This window comes from Aedes aegypti, chromosome 2 (genome assembly GCF_002204515.2).
Source record: "Aedes aegypti strain LVP_AGWG chromosome 2, AaegL5.0 Primary Assembly, whole genome shotgun sequence".
NCBI classification, from domain to species: domain Eukaryota; kingdom Metazoa; phylum Arthropoda; class Insecta; order Diptera; family Culicidae; genus Aedes; species Aedes aegypti.
The window spans coordinates 235,288,466-235,310,746 of record NC_035108.1 but is presented as its reverse complement, the minus strand read 5'-3'; the positions used below and the strand labels follow the sequence as shown (position 1 = coordinate 235,310,746).

Below are 22,281 nucleotides of genomic sequence, written 5' to 3'. Positions count from 1 at the left end.
GGTGCAAAATCACATCAGTGACGTGTAGCTGCGATACTAAGGACATATTCTGGTGTCATCATGTAGTAGCGTTAGCTTTATACAGGATTCGCAATGCAGAAACGGTCAAATTAAGGGTTCCTATTTCAGGTAATATTATTTGCTTTATCATTATTGTCTTTACTGTATCAATGTTTATATAATTTTAGAAACGCTACTGCAAATGAACCGACAACAGTTACAGAAGTTCATTCAATATCTAATCTCAGAGCATCATACCGAAGTTTTACCCACCGCTCAAAGGCTGGCTGACGAAATCCTACAGCAAAGATCAGAGATTAATTCTATATGTGGAGCTCCTGACCCGACGGCTGGTGCTTCGAAAGACGATGATCATTCGTGGCATTTGGACGAGTCTCAAGTTTGTGAAGCTGTCAAGACGTACCTAGGGCAAGGCAGTTACTATTACAGTAGCAAACATTTGAATTCTCTGTTTGGAAAAGTTCGAGAAATGCTGCGAGCACAGGATTCGAATGGTGCAAGAATGCTAACGCTTATAACCGAACAGTTTCTGAACGACCCTAGGTTAGTACTATGGAAAAACCATGGAACGCCAATGACGGAAAAATGTCGTCAATTGTGGGACCAGCTCGGTGCACTGTGGGTTTGTATAGTGTTAAATCCTAAATCCACCCAGACAGAGCGACTTCATTGGAAAGCCCTTTTGGAAAAATGGTCAAAAAGCGAAGTTTGTCCGCAAGAGGATCCGGATTTGAGAACCTCTACGAGGGAAAGCATTCGAGAGCGTTCGAATCGCGAACGAGAACGAGACAGGAATCGTTTCTTTCGAGAAAACAATCTAAGAAATATGATGTATTATAATCAGAACAATGTTCATCCAAATGATCATCATAGAAATTATAACGAAAGGAATATAAACGGACAAGGAAATAACAATATAGGCCACAACAACATTCAAAATGATAATTACGATAGTTCAGAATCGGACTCTGATTCTGATGAAGAAATGGAAGAAAACAATGATGCGGAGAATGGCGAAGGAGAAAATAATGTAAATCCAAACGTTGCTAATCAAGTAAACCCAGATCATATGGAGGAGGATGTTGATCAGGTGCATAACATATTGCAAGACATCAATTTTGGCGTTAACGCTGAAGTTAGCAAACCTGAGGATAATGATTATATGAACCTAATAAATGAGAATAGTAGTCTTAATCCAATTCTCCCGGAAAACGATGATAGTTCCAGAGAGTCTATGGATAATGACGCTCCAATGCCCGGGCCAAGTGGAATTGCAGCAAGTAAAACTATAAAACCGGATAACTTTTTTAGAAATAATCCTTGTATCTGTGGAGAAGAGAAATGCGAGTGTAATCGACCGGTATTTTTCGATGAAATTAAACCTGGGAAATTCTTTGATTGCGAAGCTTCTAACTTCATGGTGACTGAGGATGCCAATCAGGGCTGTGAGCCATTGAAAGTTAATGAACATGAGATATCTACTGTAGAGCTGGAGACTAGCGAGGATAAAAATGAAAAGCACTGTGATATTTTAGAAAAAGGAAATAATTTAAGTTCATTCGAAGATCTTGCTGTGCCTGGACCATCAGGCTTGTCAAGATTATCTCTCGCTCCAGTTTCAACCGCGCCATCGACAACCACGTCTTCAGTGGATTGCAAATGCCACAATGATACAGATGAAATGACTGGTGCATGTACTAGTAATAATACAACAGGTAGTTGCAGTAGCAATGCCGAAAAATCCGACAAGTCTGACAACCTCACTGAAACTAGTCAATCTAATGAAGAAAGACAATCTTCGGTCTTGAAAGATAATGAAGCCAATAAAGTAAACCAAAACGAAACAGAACCAGATGATCCTCAGCCTGGTCCTTCGCGTGCTGCGGATTGCAACGGAAAACGTCCACAACAAGCTGCAAATGATCGCAATAATGATAATAATGGACGGCCCTGCAAACGTCTTAAATTGAACAATGGTAATTGGGTAGGGAAAAATGTCAACAAAACTCCACGTACTATTTTTCACAAAGCATTAGATGCTGTGAACATGACTTGGGATAACGATCATCTCAAGTTCATACTTGAATCAGATAGTTATTCTATTTCGAGCCAAAACTCAGTACAAATTGCTGGATCAAGTAAATCGTTCAGCAATAGCCCAAGTGCAAAGTCTAATTTTAATGCGGTCGGACAGCCGCTGTGGCATGAGCAAATATCAATGACTGCGGCACGAATTGACTCCTTGCGTTCCCATGGTCATATTGAGGCTGCCCTAAGACTTTCCGTTAGCGTTGTAAGAACGATGAGAGAAATTCAAAGAGATGCCCAAGCCCTGTGGCATCGTCATAAACCAAAGATCGCCGATGTTAAAATTATTGAACCGGTGTGCAGCTGTCAAAGTAATCCAATAATTTCTACATCTTCGTCATCATCGTCCTCGTCGTCATCAACGGGAGCATCAAGAAGTAAGGATACAACTTCACAACAAATGCCTCCACCTCCAGTTCCTGGACCGTCATCAAGCTCTTCCACGTCCAGCAGTAACAAAGTTTGTCATTGTCCTGCTCATCAGCACCACATGCAAGTTCCTCACCCACCACCACCCCCTCAGCAATTCCAACAACACCCACAAATGAAAAAAGACTGTTCGAAGTGTCTACAAATAAAATGCTATTATGAGTCGGTCGGCTCCACAGGACATGGTTCAAGTTCGTCGAAACACAATTATTATAACAATATGATCAGGAACAGCCGCGGTGGTATGATTTGCCATTCAGCGAAATGCAATCCGTTTATTCCACCACCAGCCGAAATGTTCCGTAATCCACAGCCACATTGCAGTCGAGATTATCGATACATGAAATTTAATATGCCTCCAACGCAACAGCATCAACATATGCATCATCACCATCACCATCAGCTAGGTGTACCAGCTTTACTAGGTCCTCCTCCTCAAGGTGGACATCATATGCACCCAACTGGGCATCCTATTCCACCACCACCCGCTATGATGCCACCTCAACATGTATCTAATGAACATCCAACAATGCCACCGAAGTGTAATTGCCCAGTTCATAAAGAAGAACGTCACGATTCGCATCAACCTCCTACTGGATCATCTAATATGGCTCCCCCTGTAAATGGAGCCGGGCCAGGTCCATCCTCTTCGTCAGTAAATTTACCGCCTCCTCAGCCACCACCATTGGCGCCATTTCACCCACAAGAAGTACTCCAAAAGCCGCATATGCCATGCTCACAACATGATAAAAATCAGTGCTGTATTAAAAATATATGCTGTAAAATGGTCGCACAAGCAAAACATTTAGAAAAGCAATATAATATGGGACATAATCCAGCAGCCGGAACATCTACTTCAACGCAATATATGCCACCACCATGTAACTGTGGGATGCATTCTAATCCACATGGTTTGTACGGTCCTGTTTACAACAATAATGGTCCCGGTCATGCTATTCAACCCGGACCAAGCACATCTCGTTGTGCGATGAAGCCATACGATCGAACCCATGCAGTACCCTATCCTGAATGTGATGCAAATGGAGCGGCTGCGTGTTCCTCAAAATCTCTCCCAAAAAGTACTCATTCTAACGCTATGCAGCATTGCAATATGGAAACAGCGGGGCCATCTAACGCCGCACCCGTATCTACATCTTCTACTGTTCCTATCAAAATCCATCAACCGGATTGTGTCCTCAACAAGAAGTCTGTAGATTCAAATAACATCAGTTCAAAGTCAAAAGTAACTGCCACAAACAGTTCCTCGAAAGCTTCATCTCTATTGGATCCTATAAAAATTAACCGAAAACCAAACTGTCTATCGAAATGCATAGACTGCAGCATTGGTTGTGAAGTAGAATTCCCTCTAGATGCGATAGCTTGCATTTTCGATTGTTTAACCGAAGCCTGTATAATGCCAGAAGCAATGGTTAATGAAATGAGTCGCATGGCCTATGAAATCGGTGCCAACGGAAGTGGTCAAAACAACGCTGCTCCAGAAGATGTTAACATCATTCCACCTAAGTATCGCCATATTCCGGTGCCAGGAAGCAAAGATAAGTATGAAACATATTTAACGTTGGCATTTGAGGCAGCTATCTTGGCGTTAAGCAAACAACGCATTATGCCACACGGATTGTATGCACAGCATGTTATATGCAAACAACAAGATCAATTGATATCCCGCTTGAGAAATATAGATCTCGATCAAATGCTAATTGACGTTTTGAAGAACCTTAGTATCCAACTTCTTGACGGAGGCCCCACAAGTGGCCTTGGAGAGATGATCCATCCGGAGTCAGTTCCTATGCATACCCTGGCGAGATTCCTGTTTGCTTCTCTGCTTAATCAGTATTCGGATTTGGCGTTTAGCATCGGGCTACGCGCGATGCGTTTTCCCATTCTTGAAAACATTACCGAAGGTTCTGTAAATGGAATTGAAATGCAACACAATAACTTCATGCATTCGCCTTATCCTCGTTGGTGGACACTTGGACACCTGGAGACACAACAATGCTCGCTTAGCTCAACTATGCTGAGTGCCGCGAAGGGAGATACCAAGCGTTTGTCATCAGTGTTGGAGAATGCTCGCCGAAACATCCACAGTTCGTCCCATCTGTTCAAGGTAAGAAGAAGTAATATTTATTAAAAAAAAAACATAAACTAAGATTTTTTTGTTTCAGCTGGCGCAAGATGCATTTCGGTTCGCTACTCCTGAGAATGGTCCCCGTAGTCAAACCCTGTTGGGCGTTGCGTTCGAGTTGGGTCTTCAAGTAATGCGTATGACATTGACGTGTTTGAACTGGCGTCGTAGAGAGATGGTGCGATGGCTCGTAACGTGTGCCTCGCATGTCGGGCTGGAGGCACTGATGTCCATCATGCAAAACTGGTATGTATATGAGAATGCATTTTGTTGTATGTTTCTTAAGGTGAAAAACTTGTTTAGCTTAGACTGGCTACACATAGGGTCGATAGGGGCAGTATGGTCCACCTAAGCAAAATGTCTTGGAAAGCAAAGAAACACAATACAATATAATCGTTCCATAAGTTAATTTGTAGTTCGAAGTATCTCCTTTAATACCACAGTTGTATTTTTAAAAAAATAGTTACTTAAAATTTTCTTGTGAACATTCTTCAAAAACATTGTTTTGTGTGTGATTTTACACTATACGGGGCGAAATGGTCCCCCTACGGGGCTTTATTTATTTATTTGTGTAGGGGTGATCGGGGCAATATGGGCCGCCTAAGGAAAACGTCATGGAATGCATAGAAACACAGCAAAAATTATGGTTTAAATGCAAGTGACTTGTACTATAAAATGTTATCTTCCATGTTACGTCGATAATTAATGTTAACATCAACTTGAAAATTATTTCAGGAACTTTTTGGAAAACCATGTTTTTCTACGTGAGCCACCCTACGGGGCAGTATGAGGCACCTCATTCAATCGAATGATTTTTATTTAAAACAGTATAGAAAAGAGTTAGTGGTGAAGAGTACATTATTGGAAAGGAAATTGTATTAGCTTTGCTTGAAATTATTGATTCTATCGGCTTATTTTTTAAAGATACATAATACATAGTAAACAGACCATGTTATACTAGTACTAAATTACGATACTTGGTTCAACGTATTTTCTAGCAAAGTGTTCCACTTGTAATGTTGCATGAAGATGACTGTATAGTCAGTAAAAAAATAATCTGGTATATTTAGGCAATGCATTTTTATGTTCAAAACATCGTTTGTCTCATATTGCCCCGTATGTTCATATTGCCCCCATTGCCCCTACGTCAAATCAACAGGCTCTTTTGGCCCCAATGATTGAGCCACCATACTAAATCTTATTATTTTAATATGAAAAATCGTTTCCAAGGCATAATATAGAAAAAGACAATATGTATGAGAGAGTTTTGTACAAAAACTGTGTTGGAAGTTTGATTTGAATCATGAAATTGTATGTTTTGCTGACAATTCAATAACCTCACTTTTTACCTGTTCTACGAATCTAAAAATGGTTCATTCAGCAAAATTAGATTATAAACCAAACAGTAAATTATCGGAATAGTCCTTTCTAACAGATCTCTTCTCAATAGATGCAAATTTGTTGCTCAAATTCAAGAATTTCTATTCATGGAACAGGTAGATTTAAGGTTAGGGAATCGCTATGCGCCACTGATTTTTCAAACATTGTCGTTCAAATAATTTTAATCAGTTTTCAAATTCCAGTTTTAATTAAAATCACGTGCGGCGATGATATTGAAATGGCATGTATTGGTTGCCTATTTTCATGATAAGATAGCTTTGACCAGCTATGACCATACAGCCCCGGCATATGTATATCAAGATACACTATGCCCTGGGAAGTCGAAAAAAAAAGTCCAACACGAAAAGATCCTCGACCGGTGGGATTCAAACCCACGATTCTCAACGTGGTCTTGCTGAATAGCAACGCGTATCTGGGCAAAAGAAAACAAATGTTACACAAAGAGCTAAATTTTTCGACACCAATATTGTTTATCAATATATTCACTATTGACACAATAAGATGACAGACAGATTTATCTGATGAGTATATAATTAATAATCATCTTCTTAACCATACCATGGTATTCAAGAGCTTTCAATAACGCAGGCTGGAATAAGGGGCGCCATCACGAATACCACTCACGGTGACAAACAGGTGAAGTGATCACTTTCCTATTACGGATATCACCTAGGGATAGTCGGGGCGGTTTGGCCAATGGGGTGGAATGAGCACCCCCTTAAAACTGCATAAATTCTTTAAATTTCATCTGAAATAACATGCAACCCCAAAGCTGATGAGGAAATGAAGCAATAGGCATGTTATAAGTCAATGTTCAAAACTCAAATAAAAATAAATAAATAATGTTCGAAAAAACTGTCCATATCGCCCCGAATGACTCTTAAATTTCATCATTTCAGAATGATGATGTTTGACTGTTAGAATGTTTTTAAAAAATTACATCTTCTTGCACGGAGTATTTATAAATACTAATAACTTTCAAGTGTAGTAACAAAACATTTTAATTTTTAGATTATATGAGATTATTTTGCAATCAAAAATGGGGTGCTCATATCACCCCATCAGTAAAAAATCGACTCGAAAAATGAGAAATTTTGAAAAATCAATCATTCATCCGTGAACTTTATAAGACAAAGGAAATCATGCGGATCTAGTGTATTCATCTAAAAATGGTTGGAAATCATGCAAACATTCGAAAAATTTATATTATTTTCAGCACTTTTATCGACTTTTCCTTAAGGTGGCCAAACTGCCCCACTTTCCCCTAAGTGAGAAAATGTGGAGAAGTTCATCGCATCGTGATAGATCGCATGAACACGAGCTATTACGAATGGCTCTTTGTGTATGAATATTCCGTTTTTTGACTAGTTTTGTGTTTAAAATAATAAACTGACCATAGTTCCAATTGCTGATTACAAAGCATTGAGCTAGGTCTTCTGCAGAGAATTGATGTATGCTTCGTTGATGTATACATATTTGTAAAGCGTACACAAAACTCTTGCTTATAATTTCAATGGCATATAACGCTTGAAGGAACAAGGATACAATTCTTTAAAACTAGACCACGATTATTTAAATGTTTAATCTGATATATGTTCAAGATGATTATTATTATTTTTTTTGTCAGTAGCGATAGGGGTAGTACTGGAACTTTTAATCTGCCCTAAGCTCCTGCCCAACATTTGCTATTATAAGCCTCTATTACATTCATCACACAGACGTTCCTAAGCAATGTTGCTCAAATGGTCACTGTGTACCCTAGCAGCAATCAACCCTTGCCGTAGTTTTGCAGTCTAGTATTCCAGACTAGTATAAAACTTTGATAAGACTTGAAATGCTACCAGAGTGGTTGAAGTGAAGAACGAAATAGTTTTATTGAAAGGTCCTCATTCCCCATTTCATTTCATCAGTCACTGTCACATAATTACCACACTTTTGCTGTCGTCACTTTTGTTTCTAACACTATCACTAATAGCACCGATTATCACTCATTAACTTTCGTAAAACACATCATATATGTATACTATCCATTATATCACTTCACTTTTACAGCTACAATTTTTATCAAAATTTCATCACACTACTTTCATAATAATTCATTTTTGTTACCATTTACCATCTAACCATCATTACTAAATAATTTAAAAATAATCAAACTACGATTTAGCACTACGATCAATAAAGTTACAGTAGAAAATAAAATCACTTTGATAAATTTTACTGCACTCCTTATGAACACTCTTGTCATGAATGTGTTAAGAACTAGGCAATAGTTTTTATACTCAGAGGAATGATTGCAGGATATATTATAACCATCAATAATCTAGTAGCATAGACTAACAGACGTACCACTGAGGGTTCATATTAGTATTATTATGTATGTATTTTTACAAAACTATCACAATCACTTTCAATGCAATTTTCAAATATTTCCATCATCACAAATTTCTTCAAATATCGTTATTAGCACCCTCACAATCACTAATTTTAAAACTACGAGTTCAACGCACAGTTCTACCAAACGCCCATTCTTATGTTGCATTATAAAACGATTGATCACACGTTAGCTTTGAAACTTAACCACCATTACTGATTAGTACAAAGGATGCTAGAGCTCGTGTTAACGAACTGAAACATCAACAACCAGCACTGGTTTATAAGTAACTACTAATCCCTGGCGGTCCCTCCGTTCGAAGAGGACCTGATAATATGCCGAAACATATTAACAGATCCTCAGCCTGAATGCAGCCGTTCCATGAAAATCATGAACCGTTAGAGGTGTGCCAAAGTATTGGGAAGGTGATATGTTTCACAGACGAATATTATTATGGTGCACCTTCTACTTTGGCACCGTCAAACCCTGTGATCGTGGCCAGGGGTGTTCAAGATGATTAATTGAAACCAATTAATCATTCGAAATATAATTGGGGTAATCTGATTTCAATTTAATAGTTAAAACTGAATCCGTGCGAATATCCAAATCTACTTTCAAAATCGCGCCAAACGCCTGTATTCTAAACTTCATGTAATTCTTCAAGAGTCTACATTCAAAATTCTACAATTCTAATTATTTAAACTAAAAACGAAGACATTTCTATTCTACCTTTTCATGTTCAAAAACCATGCTACGCAACAAGTGACTATTCAAGGCATTTCACTATAAACAATGCTATAATGAATACCACTTTACTGCAGTTGTCACTCCACTGAGTTAATTCTCTGTCACTTCACCGTCCGTGACAACGGAAATAGAGCAAAACAAGTGAAGTGACTGGAAGGTGAAGTGCAAGTGAGCGTGAAGAGATATTCAGAATAAGGCCCAATATTGACCATTTTACCGCCTCAGATCTCCAGTGCAGTTGTGTAAGCTTCCAAAAAGCTATTGGGATTCTACTATACGATACAGAGCAAATGCAGAAAAGCGTTTGAATTACCGCGGAAGTATCTCAAGGTTCGAACCTGGGCCCGATCGATGGCATATTGAGGCTGCCTCTTCTGACGGGTGTCAAAACTCAAGATTATTAGTTCGCCGATGGACCACCTTCGCAGTCTATTGCGAATTGATGGAGGCAGTAGAGTTGACCGCATAGCTGAACAATGGAGGTCTAGGAAATTGAGACTGAGGTAGTAGTGACCAACAATCACATGTCAGAAAAACGGGCGCATATCTCGGTAGGTGATTGCACCATAGAGTCAAAGCGATTCCTTAGGCATCTTGGAATTACAAATTCAGCTTCACTAGAAACGTTGAATGTGTCTGTAAAAAGGCATCTACGGTTGTAGCGGCGCCTTCGAGGTTGAGTTCTGCTGTAATTGCCAGCAAGCTTAAGCCCATGGCAGCCGTGGCGCTATCCATACTTAGACATGAACGAACAGAAACTTGAAGTGGTTGAGAAGCACCATAGGCTTATGATGCTTCAACCAAAAAGATTCCGCGAAGCGTGCAAAGAGACAAGGCTTAGAGGTTGGATGCAGTAATGGGTTAACTTCACTGACGGTAAATCGATCGATACCAAATGTGTCAGACTGGTATAAAAAACATAGGGTAGTGAAATTCCGCATGCAACCATTTTTGTCATGTGATGTGTAGGCAGTACTTGCACTGGCTCGGTCACGCAGAATCTTCGATTGCCCACTAGGAGTCGGCTGGAGAGGGTACATACCGCTTTCTGAGGAATACCTTCTTGTTGTTTGTTACCAATGAATAGAAATTTAGGACGCTCTGCTGACGGACACTTTTCGTCAGTTATTTTATGTCTTTTTCGAACGTTTATCATACTTTCCTTTCAATGAAGATTAAACGGAATAATCTAGAAACCTACTTGTTATAAAGGGGACCTTCCTTAGCCGAGTGGTTAGAGTCCACGGCTACAAAGCAAAGCCATGCTGAAGGTGTCTGGGTTCGATTCCCGGTCGGTCCAGGATCTTTTCGTAATGGAAATTTCCTTGACTTCCCTGGGCATAGAGTATAATCGTACCTGCCACACGATATACGAATGCAAAAATGGCAACTTAGGCAAAGAAAGCTCTCAGTTAATAACTGTGGAAGTGCTCATAAGAACACTAAGCTGAGAAGCAGGCTCTGTCCCAGTGAGTGTAATAAAATGCCAAGAAGAAGAAGAAGAAGAAGAAGGTTGCTATGCGAGTCGGGTGCGGTGAGATGAGTCGTCTGGGGACATTGCATTGTCGTCTCATTTCACCCGGAGCGAATCAACATGTCACACCTAAAGCCTGATTATTTAAAATTGCAAAATTTGTTCAACGAGAAAATTAACAATGATTTTTGTTTTCTCCAGGTATCATCTTTTTACACCCACGGAAGCGACGGGTCCTGTTGCAACGACGATTATGTCACACTCCACGATCATGAGGTTAAATTTGAACTTTCGACAGCAGGACGAGCTGTCGAACTGTGCACGAACTCTAGCTCTCCAATGTGCAACTAAGGATCCGCCTAACTGTGCTCTGAATGCGCTGACCTTATGTGAAAACGATGCGATGGCCTTCGAAACTGCCTACCATATTGTAATTGATGCAGCAACTCACATTATGACTTCCAGCCAATTATTTACGATTGCCAGGTGAGATCAAAAACTTTCTATTGATTTATACTTATTTAACTAACGTCATTGTTATCTTTAAGGTACATGGAACATCGAGGCTATCCTTCGCGAGCGTACAACTTAGCAATGCTAGCAATGAAAAATGTGCAACTAGCGTACAACCAAGATACCCATCCGGCCATAAACGATATTCACTGGGCATGTGCTTTATCACATTCTTTGGGAAAGGCAGAACTATCCAAGATGATTCCACTAGTTATAAAAAATGTGCAATGCGCTACCGTTCTCTCGGACATCCTGCGTCGTTGTAGTGTTCCTACTCCGGGAATGCACAATTTCAGTGCACATGGTAAAAACACGATTCATTGGTTTGCAAAAGAAACTACAAATTGATCATTTTTTTATAATTCTAGGTAACAATATGCGACAATGCATGAAGTTAAGCTATGACAGGGAACCTCTTAATCATCTCCTGGAGGCAGCGGTTTCCGCCTACGTTAACACCACTCACTCAAGGTATAATCAATTACACTTAATTGTAGTTTATGTTTATTCATGTGTTTCCATTTTTTACAGGTTGTCTCATATATCTCCAAGACACTACAGTGATTTTATCGATTTTCTCAGCAAAGCCAGGGATACTTTCATGCTAGCACGTGATGGGCCAGCTCATTTTTCCCGTTTGATTGAAAATATCACTATTGCATACAAAGGCAAGAAAAAATTGGTTCGTCAAGTTAGGCAAAGATTCCAATTTGTCTAAAAAAATCTTGTCTTTTGCACTGCATTATTCGAACCTAATGCACTGCCCATATAAAAAGACAAAAAAAAAACTAACTCAAAGTAACATTCAAAAACATAGTTAGAATAACAAATTAATAAGAATGTTCTAGTTCTGAGTTTACGTTTGTTTTTCATTTCGAACATGTTATTCACACAGTAACTCACAGTATTAACATACAGTAATAGTGTTCTTCCACTTTTGTTTACAAGATTTTTGTTGTGGTTGCCTGTTTTGACCTTCTTTTATAGGTTTTTGGGATTGACTTATCCCATATTTGCCGTTAGGTTTTGTTTTATTCATTCATAATTTTTGCTTAGCAAAGAAATGGAACGTGCAAAAACTGTTGATGTGCAAGTAAAGTGCGCTCTAAAATCAGAAATGACAAAATTCTCTATTATATAAAAAAACAGATACTGTAGTGAAGTGATGTGTAGAATAGACCAATAAACTTAGGCCATGACTTCCATTTTATAACTAATGCAAGCATAATACACAAATGACATTAACTACTTACATAATATTATAGCAAGTGTAATAAAATATACATAGAAAATTATCGAACAAATCAATAGATTACATGAAATAATCAAATAATAAAATTAAGAAATGAGTTACTATTGCTACCAAACCAGCTGATATGTGCGGATACTTTTATCATAAGGCAAACATATGTACGAACTGATCGCCGAAAGGTCCTAGTAGATAAACAACAAAACAAAATGTAATCATCAAAATTCGGTATCGTAGTAAAAACAGCTAATATTTTAGCCGAGCCAGATGTTCTGTGTTTATATTTTTTAAGATTCTCAACAAAACTTGTGCCACCATATCTGTGCCGAATAATTGACTTTGATAGATTTCAGTTCGAATGAAAGACAAAGTAATGTTTAGTATAATTTCGCCAATTTAGTTAAAATACCTCAACTATTTATGTAAATTGATTGCTAGATAAATTTACAAAATTGTATTTTAGTTCATCTTGTACTATTTAATGCTGGAATAAATAAAAACACGCAGATAACGAGAGCATGAAACTAAATTGAATAGGAATAGAATCAAATTTAAAACATAATTACCTGTACGCAGAAATAGCAGCCTACATAAAAGAAGACATTGAAACATGAAACCTGTTAAAAATTAGCTGAAATAATCATTTCAGCGCATACACAAACATCATATGCAAATATTTACTGCCAAACAGACAAACTAATCAAATGAAGATACCAATTATGAAATAAATTAAATCGAACCACTGTAATTTAACAAATAAAATCCGTAAATAATCATGTCAGTATTTCTAACTAAAACTAAGAAAAAAGAAATTATTGACGTTTCATGAGCACACTGCTCCATATAACGTTTTTATTGAGTTCAATGCATGACAAACAATTAAGTTTGGAGATATTGTACCTGTCTTTGACGATGTCGATGGTCTGCTATAACATTTGAACTATTTTTTGTGTTATGAATTTTTCATTTTTTTTTTCTTGTGAAATGCGTTTTTCCCGACTGAGGCGAGAATCGAGCTCACACTCCTCTACAAAACTACTAGAATATGATTCTATGCATTCTATGTTTCAAAGATTATTATAGTAATCAACTAATTGTTTCAATGGTGAAACTATTGATAAACAACAAAAAAGACGATTCTGAATACAACAATTATTTTATTTTACACACCATTTTATTTCGTGCTGCAAATCTAAAACTACCCATATCGTCAAAGGCGGATGTGGTATCTTTAAAAAAATAGTCATGCTAACTAATATCACTGCTGTCGCCCTTTTCCATACGTAATTAATTTGGACCAACTAAATCAAGCTTCTTTTTCGTTATATGTTGTATTCCTTACCTTTGTTTGGCAGCAAAAACATCTCTTTTCATTTATTATTTTGTTAGGACGCGAGTTTTATCTCAGGTACTGTAAAGTTTAATTAACAAACAAAATAACACGTCGGTAGACACATTAATGCGACAAACCTAATTATATAAATATACGAATATGAACAATTTGCTGTGTACTGTTCGATATCACAGATCCGAAAGCATATGATGGGGCAAAAGTTGAAGTGGGTGTAAAATTTGTAGTTGAGTGAAATCGTTATTTTCAAATGGGGTTCTAAAATGTTTAATGAAATATTGTTTTTATTAAATAATTCGAAAAAGCTTGTTTTTGTAACTACTTAAGCAATTTTTTCAGCAAAAATGACGGCTATATCATATTAAAACTTTTATTTAAAAATGGGTCCAAATATTGACACTTTTGATCATGTTTGACGTTCATCTATATAGTCGACAAAACCGCCACAGTGGTTTTAGTTTTAAGAGTGGGGTTGGAACACAAAATGCACCCGAAATTTGAGTTTGGGCTTTAGGACCATATTGTTATCCTTGTCGATCAAATGCTATGAGCCAATTTACGCAGGTTAAATAACAGGAGGCATGGTACTAAAGTTTACCTTTTCGATCATCGTCAACAGTTTTCGCAATGGTAATGATTGATAACTGTGCTCATTCCCAGCGTAGCTTTTTAAACAACAGAAACATAAATTGAAAATAAATATTGAAATGATTCTGATCATTAAAGCACCTTTTTATATGCATAATGGGTAACAAAAAGGTAGCTGATACAATTGTACTATAATCATCAGTACCTTCTGTCAAAAACGCGGCTGTAACAATGGCTCGTGTCCAGCTGCCTGATCCTGAGGTGGACATTCTCTGATCTTTGGGTTTATTCTACGACTGGCGTGACATAAGAATTGTCGGTCTCGTATAGCGAGGTGACAATACTAGACTCGAGTGAAGTGACTCTCCATTTCGTTCTTCTTCTTCTTCTTCTTTTCCCTCTTATGGCGAGTCCACTTGTCAAACTATACTGCCAAGTTGTGTCAAATATCATGAAGCTTGTTTTGGGCATCATACGCCTCTTACGTTTATCGAACGGATTCGTTTTTATAACGTCTTGTCAAAGTCGACATAAGTGCACCAGTCTTTCAACTGGTGATTGTTTATAAACAATTAGTGTTGTTTTTTCAATCTAGAAAAAACATCATTCGCGAGTTCAAATTTGAATACGGTTTTCTTTAATGAATTTGGCAATATCTCGGTATGTTTTAGTGTTTGCGTTTTTTAGTAGGTCTTCAGTGTTATTGCAAGTCAACAAGCAGCTGTGTTTATACCTGCTTCCCAAGTATTTTTTACATGCGAACAAGACATGGTTAACATCTTCCCTTCTATCACATTCTTCACAAGTGTCGTCGTTTTTAAGCTTCCATTGGTATAGTTTGTCTTTCGTTAACGTGTGAAATGTTCGTAGCCTTCCTATGCTTATAATTTCGTGTGTTTCTAAGGAGCATCTGTAGAACCAGGGCTTTAATGTTGGTTTGTGGTATATTTTAAAGTGTTTTTGTCCTTTGTCTTGAGAAAGTATTGTGTAGTTTTGTGTCCATTCTTCTAACGCTTCTTTTTTGATTAAATTAAATGTATCTGAAATAGGCAATTTTGTGTATATTACATTTCTACTGTTACAGCCTTGCTTTGAGAGTTTATCGGCCTTTTCGTTCCCTAATATTCCCTTATGACCAGGAACCCATTGTAGTGATATATCTTTGGAAGTTTGACTTAATTTCACTAATATTTCTTATACCTATACCGCAACTGGTAGATGTTTTAGAACCATCTGTGTAAATTTTAACGTAGCCTTGATATTTATTGTAGATGTATTCATTTGTGATGGCTCTTACTGTAAATTCATTCATGTTTTGTTTTACTAATTGTGGAATTTCAGTTTCTATTTTAACTGTCTCTAGTTCTTCTATAATAAGCTTAGTTTCTAATGTGACAAGTGTATTATTGGTTTGTATAACTATGTAATTATTTGTGTATGTGATTTGTTCTAGGAATGTGTGTTTTTTTGGTAGGTCAGTTAATTCCGTAAATTTACTTAAAATATCCAAAATTGGTTTATTGTAGGCAAAATTTTTCACCGTTTTTTTTTTGTTAACAAATTTGCTCTTTCTTTTATAGGTATTTCTCCTGCTTCGGCATACAGCACATTGATTGGCGTGGATTGTAGCAATCTTAGTGATGTTCTTAGTCCTGCATTGAAAGTTGAGTTTAGTTTTTGTAAATTGGTTTTGGCTGCACCTCCATACACTGTAATTCCATAGTCTATTTGTGACCGAATTATTGCCTTGTTTATTCTTAATGCTGTCTGTGGATGGGCTCCTTCCTTTTTCTTAGATTATTTTTAAAACGTTTAATCTCTGCTTAGCTTTGTTTGTTATGTAGTTTATATACGGAATATGATTTAGTTTTTGGTCTATTATATAGCCCAAGTATTTGTGCTGTTCTACTTGTTTAATGTCCACTCCTTCTAATGTAACTTTTATGTTTTCTTCTTTTCTAGGATTAAACACTACTATTGCTGTTTTTTCTGGATTGATAGCTATTTTTAGGTTGTCGAAGTATGTTTTGATTCTGCTCATTGTGATATTGGCTGTCAATTCGACTTCTTCTAATGTTTCCCCTAATATAGTAATTGAAAAATCATCTGCAAATTGTTCTAAGATAACTTTTTCTGTCGTTATTTCATGTACACCTGCTGTATAAAGATTAAAAAGCAGCGGTGATAGTGGGCAACCTTGTGGCAGCCCTTTATTTAAGTCTTTGCTTAGGCTACCATTTGTGGTCTCTAAAATAACTGTTCTATCATTTAGGTATGCATTAAGCCATCTAAGGATTTTGTTTGGAGTAGCAACATTGTCTAGTTGTTTTAATAGTATGCCTATATCGACCGAGTCGAAGGCTTTAGTCAGGTCTATAAAAATAGTAACTACTGTCATTTTGTTTCTTTGCGCTTCTGTGACGGTTGAAATCAAGTAATTAATGCAATCTATTGTTGAGGAATTTTCTTTAAATCCGAATGAACGTGATGGTATTAGATTTTTTTCTTCAGCAAACCTATTCAATCTTTTCTTAACTTCGCAATTTATTATTTTCAGGTTAATGTTAATCAGTGCGATAGGTCTATAAGAGTTTGAGTTACTTTTGTCTTTTTTAGGTTTTAATATGGGAATTATTTTACTGATTTTCCATTGTTCAGGTATATTTTCTTTTCGCCACACTTCGTTTGTAATTTCTAATATTCTGGTCAATAGTTCCGGTTTAACTCTTTTCAGTAAGTAGTATGACAGTTTATTATATCCTGCAGCTGATGTATCTTTTCTACTGTTAATGGTATTTAACATTGCTTCCTTGCCTATATCTCTTGCATATCGAAGTTCATCGACATTATTGTACGTCGGTTCGAAAAGTTGTCTATCTTCCATAACAAAGTTATTTGTAATAAATTCTTTCGCTATCTCTTGGTTATAAGTTAGTTCTGAATTATCCTTATTTTTGAAATTCCCTGAAATACATCTGACTATGTTCCACATTTGTTGAATATTTGTGTTTTCGTTGATTTCTTCCAACTTTTCTTCTCGATATTTGTATACAGCTTTTTTAATTTCAATGTTAAATTCTCTCTCGGCTTTTTTGTAAATGTTTTTGTTTTCTAACGATAAATTTTTGCGAAATTGTATGTGTTTTTTTTATTTTTCTCTTCGTATAGCTTCTTAATCTTATCCGTCCAATAAGGTTTGATTTTCTTTTTGCTATTTGGAAAAATTTTAAACGTTGCCTTGTTTAATGCATTCTCAATTTTTCCTTCAAGGTCATCAGCATTTTGTATTTCATTAGGATTGATTTGATTTAAGTAGTCTAAAGCCTTATTTTTACTAATTACAGTGTATGGTGTATTATTATTAAACTTGTTGTAATTATCTATTTTACATTCAATTAATTTGTGGTCTGATCCTAGATCTTCTTCACTAACTTCTCAGCTTACGAATGGTGCAATATCTGTAGTTGTTAGGGTTATATCTATGGCCGAGGCATTGCAGTTTAAATTTTGCCATCTTGTTGTCTCACCTGTGTTGTGAAATACTATATCATTATTTTCTAATAAGTCGCTTATTAATTCTCCTCGCTTATCAGCTCTTGTCACCGTATTGTCCCATATGGGATGGTGAGCATTTATGTCACCTCCCAAAAGAACGGATTCTGATCTACTTTTTATGAAGTGAAATAAATTTTCAAGAGGTTTTTTAATACTGTCTATTGTACTTTCTGGGGGAATATAAAGAGAAATAAAAATGATAGGATTCTTAATGTTTTTGATTTTAACTGCTATTACTTCTAAATCTACATTAGGTATGATTATTTCTTCTGCCATTAGGGTAGGATGAACAAGTATACCTGTTCCACCGTAGCCTTCGTCTCGGCATTTTTTGAAAAAAATATAATTTAAAAATTTGTATTTTTCTGAATCTTTGATCCAAATTTCTTGTATCAAAAAAATGTGAACATTTTTGTTTGTAAGATATGTTTTAATACTTTCTCTTTTCTGAAATGATGATGATGATGATGATATAGACTACCATCTATTGTAGCAAGGTATCCACCGGTAGCAATGGTCTTTGCTGACGAAACAATTTGATCAAGACTGTACGACTATTTATATTCAATCATACTCCTGTCTGAAGGACCAAAAGCGAATGGCGGACCCGTAAGCATAGACACTTACGCGAAACCCGCAAGGGACAGAGAATCTCCTTCCAGAAGTAAGTTCACACAAAAAGTCGTACAATCAAGCCCTTGCTTGCCAGAAAGACCCAATAGATGGGGAGAAGAGCCCGCCCTCTTTCCACGAAATGTTAGCGATAGGAAGTTGACAGTTTCACTCTTCTTATCCATCTCGCTGTAATCGGGTGCCCTGTTGGTTGTTATTATTTTCATTATAGTCAGTTTCAATAGGCAATACATTAAATTGTTTAAATCGCTTACCTTACTGTTGAATATATATGCTGAAACGAATGGTTATGGTTATTGTACTGGTAATGTTTATTGTTTAGTAACGGCAATGGTTCATCTTTTGTTATATTATTTATTCCGGTGGTTTACGACATTTATACCCATAGACATTTTCCATCAGAGTAAATATAAACATTCAGTTTCGTTCTGATATTTAGCGCTTACTAATTCATTGTCATTCTTACTCGATTAAACAATTTAATTATTTTTTTTTATGTACTTGTTTGAATCAATAAAACAAAAATCGGTGTTGAGAGGTGTCTGATGAGTGTAACATTTCTGTTGGCTATATTTAATCGGAAAAAGTTCTATCCATTATTTTTTAAAAATGAAGACATCTGTAAAATGATATTTAATTGGGATTAAACTTTTGATTTGCAATGAAACGTCTAACCTTTTGAGTGTCATTGCCAAATTTTCCTTAAATTATTTCATAAAACATATACTGTGTTCTTTATGATATTTTTCTTAGCCCTATTAAAGACGCATAGTTAGTTTAATCGATCCATTTTTTTTTTACGGCTAATTTTTGACTACACTCAAGCTATCCTAATTTCATACTTTCTCTTTTCTGAAATGGTCTTAAACTGTGTATATTGATTTGTGAGATATTGAGCGTTGGAATTACAGGGGATGTTATGTTGTGATTGGGATTGCTGTGTTAATTTTATCTATTATTTTTTGTATCATCGAGCCAACTTCTATTACTAGGAGATCCGTGCTTGGATCTGAGTCCGGTTTGTCATTAACTTGCAGGACTGTCGAAAAAAAGTCATGTAGTTGTTTGGACATTGTCTGGAGTCGTTCTGCTTCGGAGACTGCGTGCGGGTTATTAGTGATGACACTTACTTGCTCGGGTATCTGCTCTATCTGAGGGAAAGTGTTTTTGACTATTGTTGGGGTTTTCGCTGGTTTTGATAGTTGTTCGATGATTTTGCTGTAGTCTACTTTCCTGTTTGGTCTTGATGGTACTTGACGGAATCCAGCTACTTGTCTATTTGGGCGTTCCAATCCAGGGAATTCGTCGATAGACTCCAGGGCTGCAAACCGGTTGCTTGTTTTCGGGTACATTTCTTCAGCTTCGGCAAACGTCATTTTGTTGATCGTCATAGCTGCGTTGATCTGTTCTCGTCGTTGTCGTTCCGGGCATTGAGTGTCGGTGGGTAGGTGGTTTTTACCGCAATTTTTGCATTTCGCCGGCATATTTTGGTTGCACTGTTGATGATCTTCGGAGATTGTTTTACCGCATCTTTTACATGATTCTTTTCCTTTGCACGCTGCTGCTTTGTGTCCTATTCTCCAACATTTGTTACAGATCCTCACTGGATAGATGTATATTTCCGGTTTGGCCAGAGCTCCATAGAGTTGAACAACTCTTGGAAGTTCCGAACCCTCCACCGTTATTTTGACCGCTCGCGTGTTGACCAGTTGATCGTCTTTTTTGCGTTTTATCCTGTCGACTCGAATTACTTTCTTACTGCAGATGATTTTTTCGAAAATTTCTTTTTCCGTCAGGGAGATGGGCACGTCCTTGATAACGCCCGTCGTTTCTGTCAGCATCTTCGGGATGAAAGCTTTGTAGTTGTTTTCCCTCAGCTGTGTGGCTGAGTTGAGGATTTTTTCTGTGTCTTGTGGTTTCCTGTAGGTGAGTTTATACCTGTACTGTCCTGCCCTTTTCAGTTCGGCAAACTGGTCCAACTTCATTTCGTGTTGGAATTTTCCTACCTCCATCGGTTCCAACAGCACTTCTCCTTCTTTAATCGTAATTGGCTCGATGAAAATTACGTTGTATGTGTTATTTTTGATCTTGAATTCATCATTAGTGTAGGTTCCTGGTCTTTGTGTTTGTTGGGTTCTGTTTTTGCTTGTGTGGTTTGTGATGTTTTGAGATTGTGATTGTGATTCGTTGATTTGTGTTTTCAGTGTTGGTGTGCGTGTCGATGAAGTCGTCTGACTTAGTGTTTGTGTCTGGTTTTGATTTTCTTTCGTGTTGTTTGTTAGTGTGTGTTTTGTGTTTGGTTGATACTCTGTACCTGATTTTGTCTTTTTCTTGTCGTTTTCTTTTTTTGATTGTTCTTCGCGTCGTTTTCTGGTCATAACCTGATTTCGTCTCGTGGTCGTCTCGTCGAAGCCCATGAATTCCGTATCCATTGGGTCTTCATCAGAAGATGGGGGTAGGGGCGTGTTTGGCCATGTCTTACCTTTATCGGGGGGCTCGGTGCCCCACTCACCTGCCGAATTCATGCTTGGGAAACAAGCATGAACCACTGTCCGTCACTTGTTTTCACACTTAACCTAGTTTTATTTGCTACACTTAAAAATACCGGTTTTTTCTCTCACTTAATGTACTAATTAATTTAAAAAGATGTTTTTTCTCTATCTACTTCAACTATTCACTTTTGTCAATTTTTCTCTACGCTATAAAAGTTTTTAATAAATTTTCACTCCACGCGGTTAACCGAACAAAATGGCTTCACTCCATTTGACTTTCACTTGGCTTGCAGCTATTGTGGTACGCTCTTCTTGGCGGTTCGAGGGCGAATGCCATTTCGTTCACACAGCGAACCACTTCATTCGAGTCGAGAATTGTCAGCTTGCTATACTGGACCGACAATTCTCACCTCACGCAACTTGTAGAATAAAGCCAATAGAGTTCGTTGACATTCCTCTTCACTTCCGCCAACTCTGACTGACATCCCTAAATGCACGTCGTCTTGAATTCCCGGACTTCGGCGTTAACATTTGACTCGGAAAGCCTGCATTCCACTGCTTTCCTGGTAGCTCACTGGGAGTGCTGCTTCTGTTTGTGTTAGCTGCGATTTTTGCATCTTTCCGCTTCTTGTCAATACTATTGCATTTTCGTTTCCTTTAGGGGAAAGGTACCAACATTTGACACATCCATGCGATTTTGGATGTATGGCACATAATTCTTGTAGGTCGAAAATTAGTGATTTTTCCCTACTAGATGCTCCATCCGAACAGATGATTTCAAAATAAGATGAATGAATAGATGTATAGGCGTCGCAGGAGAGCAAACCATTGGCAACCAGTGAGCATCCAAACTTCCTATACTTTGTCTAACTTTTCTACTAGATATGAAATTACGCAAAGCTGTGGACTTTACTACCAACTCAGGCAGTCAGCCAGAAATGTTACTTCAGAGGCTACTAATTATCGCGGTTGGTGTCAAGTTTCGAACCTACCCAAAAGTCCACCAAGGTTTTATTCGGACGAATGCAGTCTCCACATAATCCTATTCGCTATTTCAAGTCAATGGCAGCAGACGAATTGTCTGAAATCTACGAGATTCCCTGCAAACGTTGTCCAGCGGTATACATTGGACAAACCCGTCGGAAATTTAAAATTCGTTTGAGGGAACATAGAAACGCCGTGGACAACGAAAAAGTCCACGAATCAAGTGTGGTAGCACACTC

General features: G+C 37.4%; 1 protein-coding gene across 5 annotated transcripts in view; it reads left to right on the top strand.

Annotated features, from left to right (window-relative positions):
- Positions 1-13,939, top strand: part of LOC5574366 — an 88,156-nt gene extending 74,217 nt beyond the window's left edge. For 4 of the 5 annotated variants that reach the window (XM_011495281.2, XM_021844497.1, XM_021844498.1 and 1 more), the window contains 7 exons: positions 2-129; positions 189-4,663; positions 4,722-4,927; positions 10,879-11,163; positions 11,226-11,494; positions 11,559-11,661; positions 11,722-11,960. In XM_011495281.2, the coding sequence (XP_011493583.2) occupies positions 2-129; positions 189-4,663; positions 4,722-4,927; positions 10,879-11,163; positions 11,226-11,494; positions 11,559-11,661; positions 11,722-11,908 (5,653 nt within the window). In that variant the 3' untranslated portion in view covers positions 11,909-11,960. Of the gene's footprint in view, position 1; positions 130-188; positions 4,664-4,721; positions 4,928-10,878; positions 11,164-11,225; positions 11,495-11,558; positions 11,662-11,721 lie in introns of all 5 variants that reach the window. The other variant, XM_021844496.1, reaches the window with a different exon arrangement.
- The last annotated feature ends 8,342 nt before the right edge of the window (positions 13,940-22,281 follow it).